The 25,359-nt window shown below is 45.2% G+C and overlaps 1 protein-coding gene across 1 annotated transcript in view; it reads left to right on the top strand.

Annotated features, from left to right (window-relative positions):
* The window catches only part of TNMD (tenomodulin), a 117,032-nt gene that overhangs the window by 34,213 nt on the left and 57,460 nt on the right, over positions 1-25,359 (top strand). The window contains exon 3 of the mRNA XM_088461816.1: positions 4,653-4,793. Coding sequence (XP_088317942.1) covers positions 4,653-4,793 — 141 coding nt within the window. The remainder of the gene's footprint in view (positions 1-4,652; positions 4,794-25,359) is intronic.

Genomic DNA, 25,359 nt, shown 5'->3' with positions numbered 1-25,359 from the left:
TTACCTCATGCCTCTCGCTCTCAACTTCAGGCCGCTTATGACGCTCTGATCGACGGCCCCGGAATGCAGGTCAGTCAAGGACTTAGACCTCCTCCTGGACCATGCAAGGGAAAGTGCGCTGAACCGAAATGACCTCCGATGGGATCAATGGTCATTATGCTCACCAAATCTCCATTGGTCTTCTTCATGGACGAATGGTCCTGATCTCTGCACATGCAAATTACACAATGAAACAGCCCCCCGCCCCCACACATAGCTGTACTAGAGTAACCTGTTTTACCTGGTGATGACCACCCACAACAACGAAGCTACTCATTCACATATCAGGCCCTAACGCTAACTGGCCTGGTGGACAACAAGGCTGGGTGTAATGCATTCTCTAAAGCTGGGTACACAATAAATGACTTATAAACGATGCAATGTCTTTGACAATTTCCCCTGAACTCCCCGGAACTCCTGGACTAACGATATAGTGCATACACGCTGTGCAATTTTACTCTATGCCCTTTAATTTGCATATTTTTAATATTTCCCATATTTGTAATGGGAAATGTGATCTGTCTGAGATTTACACCTTCAGATGGCATTATCAGGGCTTTCCCCCCTGTCCTCCAACAGAGCACAGTACAAGCTGATAACTGCAAAAATAAAAAGGTTAAAAAAAAACCCAAACACTTACCTGCCTCCAGGGACCGGTGATCGGTGCTCCAGTGATGTCCTCTGGGGCTCCGGTCAACTGATCTCCCAGGTCCTGCACTGTGACCTTCTAATAACCAATCAGACATGACCTTACCAAAATATGGGGGTCGTCGGTGCAAGATAAATATTCTGTAGTTTACACAGTCCCTTAGCTTGTAAGATATGTACTACACAAAAATAACACAGACTGCCATAGGAATATCCACTTGCACCCGTGAAATGAATGTGTCTGGGTTTCCCTAATCACCCTGCAGTCATTTCATTGATTTAAGTGCTGTTTACAATCACAAGAGCAGGTTGTGGATGTTTCATACATTTAATAAGCAAAGCCGGGTGGCTTTCAGTTTTTTTTTTTTTATTATTATTTAATCTGTTCCATAAATCACATTGTCGGATCAGATTCTGGAATATGAAGAGAGCAGTACAGTATACTGAATGTAGGCAGCTCGCGGGCTAGGAGAATAATAATTACATGGCCTTGCTTTGTTTCCAAGCTCTTCACGGAATCAATAGGGAAATGTGACGGCTTTCATTATTATTATTATTATTATTATTATTATTATTATTATTATTATTATTATTATTATCAGTTATTTATATAGCGCACAAATATTCCGCAGCGCTTTACAGAGAATATTTGTCCATTCACATCAGTCCCTGCCCCAGTGGAGCTTACAATCTATGGGCCTAATTCAGACCCGCTCGCGAGCACAGGACGCTCGCAAGTGGGTCGATGGTGCCCTACTGCGCATGTGCACGATGGAAGGAGCTCCGTCGTGCGCATGAGCAAGACCCGGCTAGCGACGGGATAGCCGTCGCTCCGGGTTTCGCACCAAAGGGGGCGTGCTATCGATGCTGATTGACAGCACGCCCCCTTTGGTGGGTGTGCCGGGGCGTGGCTGCCAGAAGGAGGCGTTCCCATGGGAATGTCTACCATCTGAAGCCGGCCCCACTGACATCAGTAGTGATGTCAGTGGGAGTGATTTTGGCTCTGATAGAGCCAAAATCACTCCAGGGCTTGAGGCAGCGAGACCCTACTGCAGGGTCTCCGTCGCAAGCCCGATGGTCGCGATGGTCTTGACCATCGCGACCATCATCATGGACGCTCGCTATAGCTGTGGGTGGTCACCCACAGCTATGCGAGCATCCAAGAGGCCGCTCCATTTTCATGTAGGAGGACCCTGATTCAGAGCGAGCGCTCTGGTCAGAGCGTCCGGATCTGATTCAGGCCCTATATTCCCTATTATGTACTCACACACAGACACACTAGGGTTAATTTGTGTTGGGAGTCAATTAACCTACCAGTATATTTTTGGACCCTTTATGTGCCGACTCTCCATAGGCTTCCCCGGAAGTATGAACTTTCCTGTATATAGGGTGTGTTTCATGCACTGTTTTCCCAAATCATTGCAATAACATCCTTCCATCAGTACTGTCTATAACCCGCCACCGTCTCACTCTATAATATACGACATGGGCACTCTCACACGCAGTGGTGTCCTCTAACGCAGTCACACCAGCATCTGACAAGCGCACCCATTCTCCTTAAATACTCTGTGCTGCGCTGCAATTCAGATTTAGAGGATTTTTTTTGGTTTGTTAGGCTGCAGGTTATTGTATAGTTGCTTCACAACTTTGTGCACCCGGGGCGAGCAGTAGATGGAAAGTGAACACAATGAGGCTCTCTCACACCCTAGTCAAACCTGCCCTAAAAAGCGAAGAAAAGAAAAGTGCGGATTCAGCAGTCATTACGGAGCACAGTCATCGCTCATTGCCACCGAACTGCATAAAGCAGCACAATTTCTACATCCCTATTCATGTTTCCTCTGAACTTGGAGATTTAAAAAGCAAAATAAAGCCAGCTGCCAAAAATCCATTATTTTGAAACATCTACCCACTTGCTCTGCTGTGAATGGAGCTGTTTTGAACTCGGTTAGGTATATTGTGAGTCTTTTTAGATGAATACTCTTCTGTCATTACAGTATGTTCCTGGCAGCCGCGCACACACTGAACATCTGCTCGGAATACAGTACCATTATCACCGCACTTTTACATGACACGTTCCGACTCTTCTGCTCTCTAAATATTGTAATTAAGTCGCTTCTAACTTGTCCCTGATGTACGAAAAAAAAAATAATAATACAGATGTGCCAAAAAAATAAAAAAGGAACCTTAACTGAAGTACAGATGGAGCAGACTTTAGTGCACCTTCTGTAGCTCACGTATCCAAGAATGCATGTCACAGGCTGAAAGCGCCGCTCTTCAATGGGAATGTGCGAATTGCGCTAGCTAGTCAGCGAAACGTGGTGAGTAACCACAACCTAAAATAAAGGCCGCTCCACCTGTATACGTGCTGGTATTTGGGGCAGCACAGATGGCGTAGTAGTTAGCATTACTGCTTCACAGTACTGAGGCCCTGGGTTTGATTGCCATCAATTCTCTATCTGTGTGGAGTTTGCATGTCTCTACGTGTATGTAGGGGTTGCCTCCCACACTCAAAAAACTTACTGGTAGGCTAATCGACTTCTGATTAAAAATAAACCCAAGAGTGTATACTGTATGTGTACATGTGCTTGAGAATATAGATTGTAAGCTCCACTGAGGCAGGGACTAATGTGACTGGATAAATATTCTCTGTAAAGAGCCTTGCGATGTGTGTGCGCTATATACTGTAAATAGCTGGTAATAAATATGGTCAAATTCTGGTGAGAAACACAGACCACGCCATTTGCACCAGTGGTGGAGCTCAGGGGCGTAATAAGTGAGGAGGGGGCCCGTGTGCATTCCCCATCCGGGGTCCCCTCCTCTCTCCCCTGCTTCCGTCAGCAAACTGACAGCAGCAGTAGACTCTGCGGCGGCCATTTTCCAGGCATTTTGTGTAGCGCTACTCCATGGGACTTTGGAGAGGTAAGTATAAATAAAAAGTATGGCTGCTGGGTGTGCAGTGCCCCCCCCCCCGTACCCAGGGGCCCGTGTGCACCATACACCATTCACCCATTATGAATGCTCCCCTGGTGGAGCTACTGTTGGAACAGCCCTTTCGGCTTCTATAGGACCTGACGATCAAGGTGGCTGCCGAGCCCCGGTCGCCTCACTGACAGGGATGGTCTGGAAATGTGGTACTGGGCCATAAGCGCTGTACTCTGTCTAACAGGAGCAGGATATGAAAGCATTAGGAGGGGGGTACCACTATCCTGACCTTGCTAGCAAAGCTGGTCAACTATAGGGATAGCCACCATCGGCCATCAATAGTTAACCATGAATGGTTAGCCAGCGATGACTGATGGTTTTGCCATCGATGGCAGACTGGGAACCAATGTTTTTTTTCCCATTGGTACAGAGTTTAGCCCCTTCCTTGGTGGTACTTTAAGCCCCACCCCCATTGCTGATTGGCCTGCAGCCCATGCTGCCCTGCAGTGGTGGCTATTGAGGTGTTCAAACTATCGATGGTTCACCATAGATGGTTTTGTGCCATCAACAATAATCACCAATGGTGCCATCGATGGTGACCATTGATAGATAGCCCACCAATGGACTCCACGCTGCTCTTCTCCACATGCATGATGGCTGGTGCATACTGATTTACTCTGCTGGAAAGTGCATATACAGAATATTGATAAATATAGTCAGGGGTTATTATGTACTAATAAAAAATCCTTGACTTTGTTATCTACATTAACATTAATTAAAATAATGTCCATAAAGATGGACTAATGATTTAATAAATTAAGACGGGACCTTATATAAAAGTATACACCAAGTTCTGGGCACATGTCATTTCCTGCTAATATACCATGTTGCTAATGACTAGCTGAGAGGCAGCTGAAAAAGATTTCTAATACAAAAGTCCTTCGACGTCTTTATTACCAGAGCTAAAATTGCATTTCAGAAGGGCCCCATAAAACAATATAGTCCTACATTATCCCTCTGTTTTCCTCTTTGCCTCCCTGCAGGTCTACGATGTTGAATATAAATTCTTCAACAACGGTGAAAAGACAACAGTATTGATGGAGATTGATCCACGTAACAAAATTGAAACTTTTCGGACGGAGAACGGCACAGACAACGCGGTGGAAATCCATGACTTTAAACATGTTAGTGCTTTGAGAATTAATTTTGTTCATTTTCTGGTAGAAAATATAATAGATTTTTCTACTTGTAAAAGGGCTTAAAAATTACTTTTTGAAATTACAGGAGTTGTTTAGAAAAATGTTCTGTCAATGCCAAAAAATGTTCTGAAAGTGTATTTGTCAGCTGTACTAGACAAAGCTCTCACCAAATGTGTCGTTAACAAAACAAAACAAAAGTTGTGATTGTTTTTTTTTTTTTTAAACTCCTGTAAAATTTTAGCTGTTTTTAGAGATGGAAAAAAAAAGTTCACGTCAGGAGTAGAGAGGAGCGAAATCAAGGGGAAAGTTTAGTTGAAGAAGAAGCTGTGAAATTGTAGCGGTATAGGGCCTGATTCAGAGATTTACGCAAAAAACGAATGCGCACGCAGTGCCCGATTAATTGCTAAATTCCGCATACGCACAACACACAAAATACACACTGCGCATGCGCCAAATTTAACATGATCCTCAGCAATGAAATGTGTGCGACCACACTACAGTATGCATGATAGCACCAGGGCCGCAACTAGGGGGGGGCTGAGGGGTCATGTGCACCGGGCGCCATCCTGCAGCGGCACCGGCCACTCACTTTACTGTGCCGGAGGTCTGCAGATAGAGACCTCCGGCAGTGGTGCGTGCCGGACATTGAAAAATCGGCGGAAGATCCCGCCCGCCCTCCTGCTGTCGGAAGGTAGGGTAAGCACTCAGGGGGGGGGCGGAGAGGGAGTGAGAGGGGCGGCAGTGCTGCACTGGGCGCACTGCCATCTAGCTACGGCGCTGATAGCACGCACAGACATGCAGACAAGGGGAGGGTGTGCCTATGCATAGACCACGTACTGCTTGCGAGAAAAGGGAGTGAAGGGGAGTGTCCGGGGTGTTTACCCGCATGAAAATTTTTACTAGCAATGCAAACTCGCACACAGAAGATTACGTTCCACGCTACTTTCAAGAGTAAAGCTGGATACACACCTGACAGATATATCTGCAGATGATGGTCATTCATACATGCTGAACGGCCATCATCTGCTTGCGCCCTAAGGTCCGGCGGCCAGGGGGCGGGACCCAGCAGCCGGTGGGTGGGTTGGGGTTGTGTCCCACCCCCCTCCTTACGGCTGCAGCTGTGTGTGTACGGGGCAGTCTGCAGGCTTGCCGATGGACAGGTATGTCTGCAGACATATCTGTCCATCGGCTGTGCAGCACAGGCAATGTGATATGTCGGTGAACGCCGACGTTCACCGACATATCGCGGATACACACTGGCCGACGGGCAGCAGATTATATTGGCCGATCAATTGATCGACCAATGTATCTGTCAGTGTGTACCCAGAATAAGGATAAACTCATGCAGAGCATTTCAAATGAAAAAGTATCCATTGTCAAACCATCGATGTTCTACAGCTAAAGGCCCCCATACATCAGCAATTGATTGCAGCAATCGTGCAATTTGCAATCGATTGTGTATAAAAAATTTTCCCTTTTTCAATCGATTGCAGATTGCAGAATTGCCACAATCGATTGAAAAAGGGAAAGATTTTAAATTTTTTATACACAATCGATTGCAAATTGCACGATTGCTGCAATCAATTGCTGATGTATGGGGCCCTTAACAAAGACTAAGGGCCTGATTCAGACCCACTCGCGAGCGGCTGTCCGCTCGCAAGTGGGTCGATGTTATGGACTGAGCATGCGCACGACGGAGGGAGCTCCGTCGTGCGCATGCGCCAGACGCGACGAGCGAAGGAAAGTCCTTCGCTCGTTGTGTCCGATCAAAGGGGGCGTGCTGTCAATGTTGATTGACAGCACGCCCCCTTTGGTGGGCGTGCCGGGGGCATGCCTCCCTGACGGGGGCGTTCCCACGGGAACGCCTCCCGTCAGAAGCCGGCCCACTGACATCACTAGTGATGTCAGTGGGAGTGATTTTGGCTCTGATAGAGCCAAAATCACTCCGGAGCTTGCGGTTGAAAACCTCAACCGCAGGCTCCGGCTCGCAATTTTGATGGTCGCGATGGTCTCGACCATCGCGGCCATCACAAAGCACGCTCGTATAGCCTGTGGGTGGTGACCCACAGCTATACGAGCGTCCAGGAGGACGCTCCATGAAAATGGAGCCCGGCCCTCATTCAGAGCGTGCGCTCTGCTCAGAGCGTACGGCTCTGAATGAGGGCCTAAAGCAGGTGTTTGCAACTATCCAAATCACAAAGAGTCTTGATTACTGTTTTGCTAACAATCTAAACAACAAGGAATAACCGTAAACATACAAAATTGCAACAATATGTCAAAATCAAGCACTTTGAAACATATATTTAGAGGAAACAACAGAGTTGTTCAGGCAAAAAGTATTTTTGTTGACTCTTACAGTGTATTAATATAATTTGCAAATGATTTTAATTCGTGTGCACAATCAATATATAGCTATTACTTTTGTAAAATGTGCATACATATGCACACAAATAATATATTAGCAGATTGCAACATATGCATATGAACATACATATAATTTTTTTCTTTTTTAAACAAAAAAACATACACTGACATTCACATCAGGGAAACAAATCAAAACATGTTTGTTAACAAATGTATAGAATCAGACATTTTTCACATTCACATTCGGAACTAATTATATATGATATATGAAATATGACATTGAGAAAGAGACAATAAATAGTATGTCCATATTATTGACACCGATCTACATTCTTTATGCAGGTTGTTAAATTCCAAGCAAGTTTCAAGGTAGCAGATTTTACTAAAAATGTTTGGTATAATTATGAATCAATGCAAAAAACAGTGTTTGAGTGGTTAAAGATTTTTTACTTTTAAATATACTGTATATATATTTTAACATAAAAAAAAAATGATTAGCAACTAAGTTTCATTCAATAACCATACTTTTAAGATATGTTTTCTAGTTAGCAAATAATACCACTTATGTACCGAAATTCCGGGTCTGACCCGGAGGTTGGAAAAGGGGGCCTGATTCAGAGCCGGACGCTCTGACCAGACCGCTCGCTCTGAGGGCCTGATTCAGAGCCGGACGCACTGAACAGAGCGCTCGCTCTGAATCAGGACCCTCCTCCCTCAACTTGGAGCGGCCTCATGGACGCTCACATAGCTGTGGGTTACCACCCACAGCTATAGCGAGTGTCCATGATGATGGTCGCGATGGTCAAGACCATCGCGACCATCGGGCTTGCGACAAGACCCTGCGGTACCCTGCGGTGACCGCAAGCCCAGGAGTGATTTTGGCTCTATCAGAGCCAAAATCACTCCCACTGACATCACTACTGATGTCTGGGAACGCCTCCGTCTGGCTGCCACGCCCCCACCACGCCCACCAAAGGGGGCGTGCTGTCACTCACAATCGACAGCACGCCCCCTTTGGTGCGAGACCCATAACGACGGCTTGGCCATCGTTATTCGGGTCTCGCGAATGCACATGACGGAGCTCCCTCCGTTGTGCGCATGCGCAATTCGGCACCATCGACCCGCTTGTGAGCGTCCTGCACTCGCGAGCGGGTCTGAATGACCCCCAGGGTTCCAATTCGGATCATATATGGAAATTCCCCGGCGCCGATCCAGGATATTCCTGATTTGACGCTTTTCTGGCGTTGAAGTGGACGCTTGGAGATGACATCATCTCCAAGCACCACTGAAGGCGGCCATTCGGCAGGCAGGCGGCACGATCTAGGTCACCCTGACCCAGATGGCGCTGTTTACACTGCAGGGTTTCACGGGTTACTCCCGTGTTAAACCCTGCAAGTTACCTGGGATGGATTGCCGGGTCACTTGACCCAGCAATCCAACCCCTTCCCCTTTTACACCAAGGAGCTACCCGGGATAACCCTACAATAACCCGGGTTTTAGCTCTATTGTAAAATGGGTATAATATAAATAATCAACATTATTAAACTCTGAAAAAAAAATTATAACAAATTATTAAGGAAAAGCAGTAATGCCGCACATTATTTAATTGCAAACATATAAATTTAAACTTTAACAAACAATATAGGCAAATTATAAATACTTCTCACCAAGTTAGCGATTTTTTCTGAGGATACAGTATGTACAATGCTTACTCCCACCAAATTTGCTAATTGTCACAGACACAAATAGGGTTTAATAACCATAATGAAGTAGTTCATTCAATTATTAGTAATTGCTTTCATTAGCAATAGGGGTAGGTGTATATGCAGTGAAAAATCGATGTGTCAAACACTCTGGGCCTGATTCAGAGCCGCTCGTAAGCGGCCGCTCGTTCGCTCCGAGCGATGTTCGCACAACTGCGCATGCATATGGGTTGTAATACACATGCGCGAACCAGTCATTGCGGTCGGAAATTGTGTGCTCGCAAAATAGCGAATGCCTGCTAATTTGAGTGACAGAATGAGGCGTTTGTGGGTGGTAACAGGGGAAGGTGCTTGAAAACGGGGAGTGGAGATCCGAACGCAGGCGTGCCAAACGGTCAAAATGGGCGTTTTAAGGGTGTGCATAATTAACAAAGCAGCGTCATCGACCATGTCACTTGGTTGTCTTTTAGCCTGAACTGCTCGCATGATTGCGGTGGGAAAATCCAACCACAAGCACTGCGAGTAGTTCAGACGCTTTTCGATGTACTCGATTAATCTAATAAATAGCGGAGATGATGTAGGATGCGAGCGGCCAGGGGGCCTTTTTAAAAAAATAGCGAGCGCATGTTTCGTTCGCTCATTCAGACATAGAGGCGTCAACAGACCGCAAAGAGCGAGTGCTCAATTTAAATATCCAGCCCCTTTTTCTGAACGAGCGAGCGCAAATAGCGTCCGGCTCTGAATCAGGCCCTCTGTTTTCTCATTCTGTGTTCTCAATCTGTGTACTGTGCGTTCTCTATTCTTCCTACATTTCAATGCGTATCGGTGTGCGTTGGTTTACTTAGACAAGTGCGAACAGTGGGTGTGTGATTGGTAGTGATTTTTGCTCATTGGACATTGGTGCGCAGTTAGGGATGGGCTTGTTTACGCACACTTTTTGCTAATGCGCTTGCACATGCGTTACGTTTGTTCGCATTAGCGTCCACCTCTGAATCAGGCCCATAATCTTAAGGCGGGTATCCACTTGCCTATTAAAATGAGCGATTGAACGATAATGATATCGTTATTGTTCAATCGCTCATTAAAAGTGCACAAATCGGGCATGAAAATGGCAGAAACGACCAGCGATGCGCGTTCCCGCTGGTCGTTTCCGACATCAATCATCGCCTGAACATGCCGGTCATTCTGCCGATAACGACAGATTGGGCATGTTCGGGGATGAGGGAGGGTGCCTGCGCTGAACGACATATCGGCTCTGATAAGAACCTGTCCTGGCCAACAGGTTTGCAGTCCCCATTAAGACTGCTCTCTGCAGCATTACTTTGCCTAACATAGGAGATATTTCTGATACCTAAATAATGAGAAAACTGCAATGTATGTCTTATGATGCATTATATCACTTACTAGTTCTTAAATAATTTAAGTGACAGAAGTGGGCACAAAGTGAAAAGTACATTTCTGCTTTTGTATGGCCCGAGAAAGCAAAACTGCTAACAGGACTGGGAAATTATAATGGCCCATCTGCCCTTTTCATTTATTTATTCCCAAGTCCAAGCAGTGCTGTTTTAATAAAGGGGCAAATAGGGGTATTGGCCCTGGGCCCACCGGGACTGAGGACTTCAGGTAGACGTACGATAGATGGTACATGTATAGAAAGATCTTAAATGGTGTCACAGCTCTTGATTAGGCGATTAAACCTAGCGATGGAGCGATAACGACCGTCATTATCGCTCCATCGCTTGGCAATCGCCTGCAAATCGGGCAGTAAAGTGTTAAAAACGACCAGCGATGCGTGCGCCCGCTGGTCATTTTTAACATCAATCATCGCCCGAACATGACGGTCAACCTGACGACCGCCGTCAGGTTGCCATGTTCGGGGATGATTGATCTGCATACACTGAACGTCTGAACGTTCAGTGTATTCACTTCACCCCGCGGGAGACGAAGGCGTCATAATCGTTCCGTCGTCCCCCGCAACGTGTAGTGGATGGGCAGCATTACTGTACTTGTTCACAGTTATCATAACAGATAAAACTCCTCCTGTTTGTTTCAGCATCAGACTAGCAAAACAGTTGTTTTATATATTATTTTTTATATTCTGATATGGTTGGAACAAAAGAAGTGATGTACATCTTCTGGTAAGGAATTCTGCGTACTCACAAATCCTCCTTGTTTGTTTGCATAGATGCAACACTTTGTAAGGCGGGGTGTTGTGGCTACAATGCCGCAATTCAGCGTGAATCAGACCGCCTACTTTATTCGGGAAGTAGGAGGAGCCAAGCGGATAATGTACAGCTTCGGGAGACCTGAATGCTCCTCCTCTGGGCGCCTGGGAGCGCCACCCGAGATTCAGAGTGCGTGAATGTGTGGGCACATGACATCACAAAGCAGCCTATGCTGCAGTGTCGCATTCTTACACGTTCAAAAATTACCGTTCATTGCAACATTACGCTTATAAACATCATATTGGGCTTTGCCATACCCCATATTGATGTTTATAGAGTGCAACCATCTCATTTACCTACCGTGCCTGGTAATAACATACATTGGGGGAGATGTATAAAATATTCTAAATATTCTTATTGCAACCAATCAGATTCTAGCTATTATTTAACTAGTACATTCTATGATAGGCAGAATCTGATTGGTTGCTATGGTCATTATCTTTCACCCCACTAGTTAGGCAAGGGGCCAGCCTCATGTCTTCTGTAATTCTGGTAACGAATAGACCAGGGGAACCATAAAGCCAAGCCAGCTCTGTTGCAGAAAGGCACTTTGGGGCTTCAGGCATCACCTTTTATTCCTCCTCTGGTTTCCACACTGTGGGATGGGGTTAGCAGGAGGATGACGGGAGGCAGCCTCTCTGATGCACTTTGCTTCCTCACTCCTGGGACCCTCAACTGTTATACAAAAGGGACAGGTATATTTCCCCTTCAGTTTCTGTAGCTGGAAGTGACGTGGAGTGAGGGCGGAAGTGCGGTTCCCTGTCCATACAGCCCACCAAAAAAAGAAAGTTGTCCCCTCGTGGGCTCGCTATGCTCGCCACAAGATTATATTCCCCATCTATTTCCACGTGGATGGTAGGGAATGATGTTGGACAGTAGCTGATGATGTCAGGGTACAAAAACTGAAGGGGATCTATCCACTTCCTATACAAAAGGTGTAATTATTCCTAGGAGCACCTTGACTTTGCGCCAACACTGAATTGACCACTTGGAGGATTCTGGCTGCTTCTTTCCCTTCCAGCTGATTGTCAATATTAGCTTTGGCTCCCAGTTTCTTACGCCCCTTCCGCTCCCATTTTATCACGCCCATTAGCAATAGTTTACTTTCCGGTCAGCAGTGGATGGAAGTCTGCTCAAGAGATTTACTATTCCATGGACTAAGGCCAACCGTCAGCGATAGTCACACCATCAAAAACCATGGCAGGTGCAGCTTGTCCGCCTGAGCATGACATCCTATGTAAGTGTTCCAGCATCTTTGTACATAAGTGCTTTCTGCGTCACGCTGATTTAGCTGCAATGTGACTTTGCCTGTTAGAAAACTGCAGTGTTACATCTAGCGGCTAAATGGCCAACATCTAGCGGCTGCATGCAGTGTGCAGGCTATTACATATGGGCAGGGCCATAGCTAGGGTAGTGCGACCGCCGGTGCCATCGCACAGGGCACCACAGGGCAGGGGGCGCTGTTTGGGCCTGTCAAATTTCTGTTTATTATCATTCTTGCTTGTAGCTTTCTCTTATTTCATCCCCAGCATCTCCTGGCCTCTCCTATCTCTTCCCTGGCCCTTCCCCATGAGGCCATGGCCCTCTCTCAGGTGCACTATATTATGTCCCTATTTATCCCCAGCATCTCCTGGCCTCTCCTATCTCTTCCCTGGCCCTTCCCCATAAAGCCATGGCCCTTTTTTGGGTGCATTATGTCCCTTTGAAAAATGAGGGGGGCGCCAATGCTCTCTCTGGCACAGGGCGCCAAAAAGTCTAGTTATGGCTCTGCATATGGGTACAGTAGGTCTGGAACAAGGTGGTGTACTGGACCTCTGACGTCACAACCACGTGACCCGCGGCAAAAGGGGGAGGGGCAAAGTTCAGAACGAGGGCCAGAAGTGTCCCCTCGTGGGCTCGCTTTGCTCGCCACAGGTTTATATTCCCCCTCTATGCCCACGTGGATAGTAACGCTGGTAGTGGACTGGCCCTGCTGCAGCGGTCACATGGTGGTGATGGCGGAGGTCCTTTCTCCAACTTGGATCTAGCAACAACCCTGTACCAAGCAGAGTTAACTACACTGTGTCTTCAGGCGATTGCTGACCATGACATTCCGATATACAATGAGTATCATTTTGAGAATGGTGGTCATTTGCCCCCCCCCCCCCCCCCCCCCCACTCCCACAAAAAAAATCACCGGAGATATAGACTCTGGGCATTAGAGTGTGCCCAGAGTCTATAGAGTATGCGCAAACAACGCGGAAATGGCTGCAGTGGCCATTTTCCAGTCATTTTTACAGCGCCGGACCCCCGTGGGACTCCGGAGAGGTAAGTAATACTATGGGTGCAGGGTGTGCGTTCCTGTGCTGCGGTGTTTGAGAAACGGTTTAATTTTTGGTTACAAAGTAGTCAAAAGTCCAAATCCAGTTCAAACTCCGATTCTATCTCCATGCTTCAGATGACATGCTTAAGATGCAGGCTATAATAATGACAGGCCAAGCCTGTGTGTGCAGGCTTTAAAATCACTTTTTATAGTTAATAGTGCAGACCATTTCATCCATACAGAGAATTACAGTTTCACATCAATAACTCTTTACTACAATAAAATATTTATTTAGCTGGAACTCAGCTTGACAGTCTGCTCCAGCTAAAACGAATCTCGAGTAGACAGCAAAAATAATTACAGCTTACAAACAATACTAAGCGATAAACCAAGGAGACACGCTCACTAAACTACATACAGGTCATTTCAAAATAGAACTAAACTCTTTCAGTCCTAAAACAGTTTAATTATTATATATAACTATGCATTCAGATACCAATAACTGCACTTCTGGGGCCCCATACACTAGTTTAAATCTGTTAAATAGTTCCTGTTGGAGTACTCAACTGCGATCGCTATAGCATCTTATGTAGTTTTGTAAGTTCAGAATCCTATGCTAAATAAATGTTTTGCAGGTCTAGACTAATTGTAATCCAAAGAACAAAGGCCCTCATTCAGAGCCGTACGCTCTGAGCAGAGCGCACGCTCTGAATGAGGGCCGGCCTCCATGAAAATGGAGCGTCCTCCTGGACGCTCGTATAGCTGTGGGTCACCACCCACAGGCTATACGAGCGTGCAGTTTGATGGCCGCGATGGTCTTGACCATCGCGACCATCGAAATTGCGAGCCGGAGCCTGCGGTTGAGGTTTTCAACCGCAAGCTCCGGAGTGATTTTGGCTCTATCAGAGCCAAAATCACTCCCACTGACATCACTAGTGATGTCAGTGGGCCGGCTTCTGAAGGGAGGCGTTCCCGTGGGAATGCCCCCGTCAGGGAGGCACGCCCCCGGCACGCCTACCAAAGGGGGCGTGCTGTCAATCAACATCGACAGCACGCCCCCTTTGATCAGACACAACGAGCGAAGGACTTTCCTTCGCTCGTCGCGTCTGGCGCATGCGCACGACGGAGCTCCCTCCGTCGTGCGCATGCTCAGTCCAGAACATCGACCCACTTGCGAGCGGACAGCCGCTCGCGAGTGGGTCTGAATCAGGCCCAAAGTTGTCTTTTCCTTGCTTTAAATTTAGTCTCTGGTCTTAGGGCTTGATTCAGTAAAGATCACAGTTACTAAAGGCACACATCCACAAGACGATTAAATTGAGCGATTGGATGATAATGTTATCGTTCAATCGTTCATTAATCATTCGCAAATCATTTGCAAATTGTTTAGAAAAATGTCTACAATGACCAGCGATGCGCGCTCCCGCTGGTCGTTTAGACATCCATCATCGGGCAAACATGCTGGACAACATGACGATAACGTCAGGTTCAGCATGTTTGCAGATGATTGATGAGCCTGCACTGATAGACTGCTCGTTCATTATAGGCTCATCACAGACTGACAAACGACTGCACGATTACAATGTCATAAACGTGCAGTCATTTTCATGTCTTCTAGTGGATGTGTGCTTTAAGCTGCATGCAGGCTATAGATATATGATGTATGCACGCAGGCTATAGATATATGATGTATGCACGCAGGCTACAGATATATGATGTATGCACGCAGGCTATAGATGTATGATGTATGCACGCAGGCTATAGATGTATGATGTATGCACGCAGGCTATAGATATATGATGTATGCATGCAGGCTATAGATATATGATGCATGCCCGCAGGCTATAGATATATGATGTATGCACGCAGGCTAAAGATATATGATGTATGCACGCAGGCTATAGATATATGATGTATGCACGCAGGCTATAGATATATGATGTATACACGCAGGCAGCTCTGGAATTACGATTCCTTGCAGATGTGGTAATGCACAGGAGGCATCCCACCTCCTGCTGTATTACTTATCCGAGCTGCGTTGTCCATCGGATACTTTGCGGGAACATCGGCCGGCTAAGTGACCCATGGGGTCAAGCAAGCCGGCCTCCACAGATGAGAGGAAGAAGCCAGGAAATCTCCATCAGCCAACGGAGATCCTGGTCTCTTCCGTCCCACCCAACGGCGGCGACACACCTCCGTTTCGGGAAACGGAGGCCATCACCACCCCCTCCCCGCCCACAAATGGCAGCAGACTGTCAATCAATGACTGCTGCCACTCTCCGTTCGGGATCGCAAACCAGTTCTGCACATGCGCAGAACGGGTCAGGCACCTGCACAGATTCCCGATCATGGGGAATCTGCGTTCAGCAGTGCACTAGCTGAATCACTGCTGAATAAGGCCCTTATGGAGGGTACACACGGTCAGATTTTCTGGAAGATATTAACGATAATGATTGTAAAAATCGTTACATCGTTCATATCCTTGACATATTTCACATGCGTCGACGAATGATGCGCGTGCCCGCATGTCAGATAACGATATCTGAAATCGACTGTGTTTGCAGCCAGAGTTTGACGATTTCAGTCATTTAAATACTGTCAGAAATCGTTCATATCGTTATCGTTCATCCTTATCGATGATCTAGCAAATCTAACCGTGTGTATGCACCATTAGTTTGCAATCAAGCAGAGTTGTTGCTTACTGTACTAGCATTATTTGTTTCTGCAACAAGAGTATAGCTTTATTATGTAGCAGATAGTCTTCTCTTTTTATCTTACAATCAGGGGGCATTGAGACATTGCAGAAATGCTGCTGCTCGATACATATAGTAAATGACTACAACAGGTAATGTAGTAGTCTCTCTCTTTCCCTGAGGGTTACCTGTCTCTCTCTTTCCCTGAGCGTTACCTGTCTCTTTCCCTGAGTTACCTGTCTCTCTCTTTCCAAGCGTTACCTGTCTCTCTCTTTCCCTGAGAGTTACCTGTCTCTCTCTTTCCCTGAGCGCTACCTGTCTCTCTCTTTACCTGAGCATTACCTGTCTCTCTCTTTCCCTGAGCGTTACCTGTCTCTCTTTCCCTGAGCGCTACCTATCTCTCTCTTTCTCTGAGCATAACCTGTCTCTCTCTTTCCCTGAGCATTACCTGTCTCTCTCTTTCCCTGAGCGTTACCTGTCTCTCTCTTTTCCTAAGCGCTACCTGTCTTTCTCATTCCCTGAACGTTACCTGTCTCTCTCTTTCCCTGAGCGTTACCTGTCTCTCTTTCCCTGAGTGCTACCTGTCTATCTCTTTCCCTGAGCGTTACCTATCTCTCTCTTTCCCTGAGCGTTACCTTTCTCTCTTTCCCCGAGTGCTACCTGTCTCTCTCTTTCCCCGAGCGCTACCTGTCTCTCTCTTTCCCTGAGCGTTACCTGTCTCTCTCTTTCCCTAAGCATTACCTGTCTGTCTCTTTCCCTGAGCGCTACCTGTCACTCTCTTTCTCTGAGCGTTACCTGTCTCTCTCTTTCCCTGAGCATTACCTGTCTCTCTCTTTCCCTGAGCATTACCTGTCTCTCTCTTTCACTGAGCATTACCTGTCTCTCTCTTTCACTGAGCATTACCTGTCTCTCTTTCCCTGAGCTCTACCTGTCTCTCTCTTTCCCTGAGCGTTACCTGTCTCTCTCTTTCCCTGAGCGTTACCTGTCTCTCTCTTTCCCTAGGCATTACCTGTCTCTCTCTTTCCCAGAGTGTTACCTGTCTCTCTCTTTCCCTGAGCGTTACCTGAATCTCTCTTTCCCTGAGCATTACCTGTCTCTCTCTTTCCCTGAGCGTTACCTGAATCTCTCTTTCCCTGAGCGTTACCTGTCTCTCTCTTTCCCTGAGTGTTACCTGTCTCTTTCTTTCCCTGAGCATTACCTGTCTCTCTCTTTCCCTGAGTGTTACCTGTCTCTCTCTTTCCCTGAGAATTACCTTTCTCTCTCTTTCCCTGAGCATTACCTGTCTCTCTCTTTCCCTGAGTGTTACCTGTCTCTCTCTTTCTGAGCATTAACTGTCTCTCTCTCTTTCCCTGAGCGTTACCTGTCTCTCTCTTTCCCTGAGTGTTACCTGTCTCTCTCTTTCCCTGAGCGTTACCTGTCTCTCTCTTTCTGAGCATTACCTGTCTCTCTCTCTTTCCCTGAGCGTTACCTGTCTCTCTCTTTCCCTGAGTGTTACCTGTCTCTCTCTTTCCTTGAGCGTTACCTGTCTCTCTCCCTTTCCCTGAGCGTTACCTGTCTCTCTCTTTCCCTGAGCGTTACCTGTCTCTCTTTCTGAGCGTTTCCTGTCTCTCTCTCTTTCCCTGAGCATTACTTGTCTCTCTCTTTTCCTGAGTGCTACCTGTCTTTCTCATTCCCTGAACGTTACCTGTCTCTCTCTTTCCCTGAGCTCTACCTGTCTCTCTCTTTCCCTGAGCGTTATCTGTCTCTCTCTTTCCCTGAGCGTTACCTGTCTCTCTCTTTCCCTGAGTGTTACCTGTCTCTCTCTTTCCCTGAGCGTTACCTGTCTCTCTCTTTCCCTGAGCGTTACCTGTCTCTCTCTTTCCCTGAGCGTTACCTGTCTCTCTCTTTCCCTGAGCGTTACCTTTCTCTCTCTTTCCCTGAGTATTACCTGTCTCTCTCTTTCCCTGAGTGTTACCTGTCTCTCTCTTTCCCTGATTGTTACCTGTCTCTCTCTTTCTGAGCATTACCTGTCTCTCTGTTTCCCTGAGCATTACCTGTCTCTCTCTCTTTCCCTGAGCGTTACCTGTCTCTCTCTTTCCCTGAGTGTTACCTGTCTCTCTCTTTCCCTGAGCGTTACCTGTCTCTCTCTTTCTGAGCATTACCTGTCTCTCTCTCTTTCCCTGAGCGTTACCTGTCTCTCTCTTTCCCTGAGTGTTACCTGTCTCTCTCTTTCGCTGAGCATTATCTGTCTCTCTCTTTCTGAGCGTTTCCTGTCTCTCTCTCTTTCCCTGAGCGTTACCTGTCTCTCTCATTCCATGAGCGTTACCTGTCTCTCTCCCTTTCCCTGAACGTTACCTGTCTCTCTCTTTCCCTGAGCGTTACCTGTCTCTCTCTTTCCCTGAGCGTTACCTGTCTCTCTCTTTCTGAGCGTTTCCTGTCTCTCTCTCTTTCCCTGAGCGTTACCTGTCTCTCTCTTTTCCTGAGTGCTACCTGTCTTTCTCATTCCCTGAACATTACCTGTCTCTCTCTTTCCCTGAGCTCTACCTGTCTCTCTCTTTCCCTGAGCGTTATCTGTCTCTCTCTTTCCCTGAGCGTTACCTGTCTCTCTCTTTCCCTGAGTGTTACCTGTCTCTCTCTTTCCCAGAGCGTTACCTGTCTCTCTCTTTCCCTGAGCGTTACCTGTCTCTCTCTTTCCCCGAGCATCACCTGTCTCTCTCTTTCCCTGAGCATTACCTGTCTCTCTCTTTCCCTGAGCATTACCTGTCTCTCTCTTTCCCTGAGCGTTACCTGTCTCTCTCATTCCCTGAGCGTTACCTGTCTCTCTCTTTCCCTGAGTGTTACCTGTCTCTCTCTTTCCCTGAGCTTTACCTGTCTCTCTCTTTCACTGAGTGTTACCTGTCTCTCTCTTTCCCTGAGCTTTACCTGTCTCTCTCTTTCCCTGAGTGTTACCTGTCTCTCTCTTTCCCTGAGCGTTACCTGTCTCTCTCTTTCCCTGAGCGTTACCTGTCTCTCTCTTTCCCCGAGCGTCACCTGTCTCTCTCTTTCCCTGAGTGTTACCTGTCTCTCTCTTTCCCTGAGCATTACCTGTCTCTCTCTCTTGCTGCTTGACTTTCGGTAGCCTTTAATCAGAATTTCTCCCAATGTCCCTATCACTATTACTGCCTTAGAGAGAGGTTATTTGATATACAGTTTTGAGATGTCTCTGCGCCAATACAAAGGTGCTCCTTTTGCCTCTCCCAGGGCGAAATGTATTAATGCTTACCGCCGTGGTCTAGGCTCTGAAGTTGCAGCGATGACTTCCGCACTCCCGCTGCCTCCCATGTTACATACGCGCTGGTGCATGTCTCATCAGCTGTGTATGTAGCATCGCGGGAGTTCAATGGCGCTCACGTTTACTTTATTGAAAGAAACCCGATGAAGTCACCGCTGCAACTTCAGAGCCTAGACCACTGGCGGTAAGTATTAGTACATCCCGCCCCCTGTCCTTCCGTTAAAACAGAGCAGTTGATCCTCCAATGGCTGAGATACCAACTGCCCGTTATAACGTGCTTCTGGCGAGAATGAGCCAACTCCCAGGGTCCTACCTACACAAGCTGTGTGTAAGTCAGGTGCAGCTCTTTCTGACAGAGGGCCTGATTCAGCAAGGATGGCAAGTGCTAAGACACGCGCAGTCGTCCGATTTTCACAATCTGCGCATGCGTATACATGGCAGTGCGCAAACTAGCCACTGCGATCAGGAATGAGATTGCAGTGTGTACACGGAGCCTTCGCAGAGTGATTGACAGGAAGAACCATTTGTGTGTGGTGCCGGGGCGTAGGGGTCGGCGAAACACAGACGTACCAGTGCGTTTCAGTGCGTTACAGGGGCGTGCATAATTAAGCCCCTGCGACGGCATCTGCAGCCTGAGCTCTAGATACCAGCAGGAAGTTTAGCAGTTTGTGAGTGAGGTCTGACCTGCCTTAATTGTGCGTGAGGCTGTGATGTTACTGCACGCCTTAGGCCCTCATTCAGAGCCGCTCGCTATTTGCGGTCATTCGTTCTAAAACAAGGGGTGGCTATTCAAATGAACCGTTCTCTAATTGCGGTCTGTTCACGCCTCTAAGTCTGAACGAGCGAGCAAAACTTGCGGTTGTAATTTTGAAAAATACGCCCCCTTGCCGCTCGCACCATACGTCATGTCCGCTATTTATTAGATTAATCGAGTACATCGAACAGCGTATGAAATGCTCGCTATTCTTGTGGCTGGTTTTTTCAACCGCTATATTGCGAGCACGCCTGCGATCTAATTTCAAAACCCTTGTTTTCAAGCACCTTCCCCTGTTACCACCCACATACGCCTCCTTCTGTCACTCAAAATAGCAGGCATTCGCTATATAGCGAACAAACGATTTTCGGCCGCACTGACTGGTTCGCACATGCGTATTAAAATCCGTACACATGCGCAGATGTGCGAACATCGGTCAGAACGAACGAGCGGCCGCTTACGAGCGGCTCTGAATCAGGCCCTAAATTTATATCTTGCTCCATTGGCTACATAGCGCATTTAGTGCCGAGATCTCGCTATAATTAGGCTATATAAGTCTTCTTAAGGTGAGAAATGTCCGATAGATAGCACAAGAGTCCTTCCGCAGTGCATTGTTTTTATGATTTTCTATTAACCGTGTCCCTGTTATTAATGAGGAGATTGCACTGATGACAATAACATAATGGGTTAGCATCAGTGCACATCAGTTCCTGTTGGCTATTCATTAAATGTAATGTTATGCTGATTCAGAGGCTTATTCCTGCACTGACTGCTAATGAGATCTGCTGTAGCACAAGAGGCGCGCGAGGGGGTCATTCACTAACAAACCACCAGCGAATATGACACTATGGGGTATATAACCTAAAGTGAGAGTTTTTAGAAGTGGAGATGTTGCCCATAGCGACCAATCAGAGTCTACTTATCATTTTTATAGCACCTTCTAGAAGATAATAGCTAGAATCTGATTGGTTGCTATGGGCAACATCTCCACTTCTAAAAAAACTCTCACTTTAGTAAATATACCTATATGACATCAAATATCAGCACGTAGGTCAGAAATGTACAGCCATGGCCAAAAGTTTTGAGAATGCCACAAGTATTGGTTTTCACAAAGTTTGCTGCTTCAGTGTTATTAGACCCTTTTGTCAGATGTTACTATGGTATACTGAAGTAATTATTGCCTTAAGTCTAGGGTGAATCTTCCCCTAGATTCATAAAACACGCCTCTTGAGGATTGACCTCAAGTTCTCAAAGGAATTAAGGTCTAAGGAGTATCCTGGCCATGGAACCAAAATTTCAATGTTTTGTTCCTCGAGCCACTAATTTATCACTTTTGCCTTATGGCAAGGTGCTCCATCATGCTGGAAAAGGCATTGTTCATCACCAAACTGTTCTTGGATGGGGAGAAGTTTCTCTTGGAGGATGTTTTGGTACCATTCTTTATTCATGGCTGTGTTCTTAGGTAAAATTGTGAGTGAACCCACTCCCTTGGTCTCAGGATGCTTTACTGTTGGCATGACACAGGACTGATGGTAGCGCTCACCTTTCCTTCTCCGGACAAGCGTTTTTCCAGATGCCCTAAACAATCTGAAAGGAGATTCATCAGAGAAAAAAACTTTACCCCAGCAGTCCAATCCTTGTATTTTTTAAAGAAAATCAGTCTTTCCCTGATGTTTTTCCTGGAGAGAAGTGGCTTTTTTGCTGCCCTTCTTGACACCAGGCCATCTTCCAAAAGTCTTCATCCCATTGAGAACTTGTGGTCAATCCTTAAGAGGCCGGTGGACAAAACAAATTCTAACAAACTCCAAGCATTGATTAGGCAAGAATGGGCGGCCATCAATCAGTATGTGGCCCAGAAGTTGATTGACAGCATGCCAGGGCGAATTGCAGAGGTCTTGATAAAGAAGGGTCAACACTGCAAATATTCACTCTTTACGTATAAAAGCCTTTGACACTTATGAAATGCTTGTAATTATACTTCACTATACCATAGTAACATCTGACACTTATGTAATGTTACCTCAGTATATACCATAGTATCTGACACTTATGGAAAGCTGTAATGTTATCTCAGTATACCATAGTAACATCTGACACTTATGTAAAGCTGTAATGTTACCTCAGTATGCCATAGTAACATCTGACACTTATGAAATGCTGTAATGTTATCTCAGTATACCATAGTAACATCTGACACTTATGTAATGCTGTAATGTTACCTCAGTATACCATAGTAACATCTGACACTTATGAAATGCTGTAATGTTACCTCAGTATACCATAATAACATCTGACACTTATGTAATGCTGTAATGTTACCTTAGTATACCATAGTAACATCTGACACTTATGTAATGCTGTAATGTTACCTCAGTATACCATAGTAACATCTGACACTTATGTAATGCTGTAATGTTACCTCAGTATAACATAGTAACATCTGACACTTATGTAATGCTGTAATGTTACCTCAGTATACCATAGTGACATCTGACACTTATGAAATGCTGTAATGTTACCTCAGTATACCATAGTAACATCTGACACTTATGTAATGCTGTAATGTTACCTCAGTATACCATAGTAACATCTGACACTTATGTAATGCTGTAATGTTACCTCAGTATAACATAGTAACATCTGACACTTATGTAATGCTGTAATGTTACCTCAGTATACCATAGTGACATCTGACACTTATGAAATGCTGTAATGTTACCTCAGTATACCATAGTAACATCTGACACTTATGTAATGCTGTAATGTTACCTCAGTATAACATAGTAACATCTGACACTTATGTAATGCTGTAATGTTACCTCAGTATACCATAGTGACATCTGACACTTATGAAATGCTGTAATGTTACCTCAGTATACCATAGTAACATCTGACACTTATGTAATGCTGTAATGTTACCTCAGTATAACATAGTAACATCTGACACTTATGTAATTCTGTAATGTTACCTCAGTATACCATAGTAACATCTGACACTTATGTAATGCTGTAATGTTACCTCAGTATACCATAGTAACATCTGACAAAAAGGTCTAAAAACACCGAAGCAGCAAACTTTGTGAAAACCAGTACTTGTGTCATTCTCAAAACTTTTGGCCATGGCTGTACAAGACCACAAACTCGCAAGAATTATGTACCCCCAGGATGTAAGAGAAGGGTTTTCCTTTGAAAAAGCAGTTAACATAGGTTTCTACGGTGTCTGCTACGAAGTGAAATGTACCATGATCCGGACAGCGTACAGTAGCGTTCTGGAGCTGGAGCCCCGATAGCTAACGCCAGGTTTAGATGTTAGATGGTGTTAGTTACTGTAGCCTACGAGTTACATTTGCTGAATTTTCCAAAGAGGGATCCTTGAGAATCTTATCCGGTAATTCCCACTTAGATAAGCACGGTGAGGTCTGAACACAGTAGTATAGTGATCGGATTAGTGATCACCCTACAGATGTGCCCATATACACATATACTGTTTGCGCCATATGGCGTGTGATGCAGGATGCAAATTAGACGCTCTGCTGCAGGGAGCAATTCTTGGACTATTTCGTACTTTGTGGTATGTATGATGCAATCCCAGACTGTAAATATTCAGTTAGTCGCATGTTTGATGCAATGCCAGAGTGTAATTTTTCTGTATGTCCTATGTATGATGCAATGCCAGAGTGTAATTATTATGTTAGTCACATGTATGATGCAATGCCAGAGTGCAATTATTATTTATGTCCTATGTATGATGCAATGCTAGTGTCATTATTCTGTTAGTCCTATGTATGATGCAATGCCATAGTGTATTTTTTCTGTTAGTCCTATGTATGATGCAATGCCATAGTGTAATTTTTCTGTTAGTCCTATGTATGATGCAATGTCATAGTGTCATTATTCTGTTAATCATCTGTATGATGCAATGTCATAGTGTAATTATTCTGTTAGTCGTCTGCATGATGCAATGTCATAGTGTAATTATTCTGTTAGTCCTATGTATGATGCAGTGCCATAGTGTAATTATGTTACACTCTATGTATGATGCAATGCTAGAGTGTAGTTATTCTATTAGTTGCATGTATGTCCTATGTATGATGCAATGCCAGAGTGTAATTATTCTGTTAGTCGCATGTATGTCCTATGTATGATGCAATGCTTCAGTGTAATTATTCTGTTAGTCGCATGTATGATGCAATGCCATTGTGTATTTTTTCTGTTAGTCCTATGTATGATGCAATGCCAGAGTGTAATTTTTCTGTTAGTCCTATGTATGATGCAATGTCATAGTGTCATTATTCTGTTAATCATCTGTATGATGCAATGTCATAGTGTAATTATTCTGTTAGTCGTCTGCATGATGCAATGTCATAGTGTAATTATTCTGTTAGTCCTATGTATGATGCAGTGCCATAGTGTAATTATTCTGTTACACTCTATGTATGATGCAATGCTAGAGTGTAGTTATTCTATTAGTTGCATGTATGTCCTATGTATGATGCAATGCCAGAGTGTAATTATTCTGTTAGTCGCATGTATGTCCTATGTATGATGCAATGCTTGAGTGTAATTATTCTGTTAGTCGCATGTATGATGCAATGACAGAGTGTAATTATTCTGTATGTCCTATGTATAATGCAATGCCAGAGTGTAATTATTCTGTATGTCCTATGTATGATGCAATGCCAGAGTGTAATTATTATGTTAGTCGCATGTATGATGCAATGCTAGAGTGTAATTATTCTGTTAGTCACATGTATGATGCAATGCCAGAGTGTAATTATTCTGTATGTCCTATGTTTTATGCAATGCTATAGTGTAATTATTCTGTTAGTTGCATGTATGATGCAATGCCAGAGTGTAATTATTTGGTTAGTCCTATGCATGATGCAATGCCAGAGTGTAATTATTCTATATGTCCTATGTATGATGCAATGCCAGAGTGTAATTATTTTGTTAGTCGCATGGATGATGCAATGCCAGAGTGCAATTATTATGTATGTCCTATGTATGATGCAATGCTAGTGTAATTATTCTGTTAGTCAAATGTATGATGCAATGCAAGAATGTAATTATTCTGTTAGTCCTATGTATGATGCAATGCCATAGTGTATTTTTTCTGTTACACTATGGCATTGCATCATACATAGGACTAATTTTTCTGTAAGTCCTATGTATGATGCAATGCCATAGTATAATTTTTTCTGTCAGTCCTATGTATGATGCAATGCCAGAGTGTACTTATTATGTTAGTCCTATGTATGATGCA

This window comes from Taudactylus pleione, unplaced genomic scaffold, assembly GCF_031769625.1.
Source record: "Taudactylus pleione unplaced genomic scaffold, aTauple2 ptg001107l, whole genome shotgun sequence".
NCBI classification, from domain to species: domain Eukaryota; kingdom Metazoa; phylum Chordata; class Amphibia; order Anura; family Myobatrachidae; genus Taudactylus; species Taudactylus pleione.
Note: the sequence above shows the minus strand (reverse complement) of the source record. Positions and strands in the feature narration are given on the sequence as shown.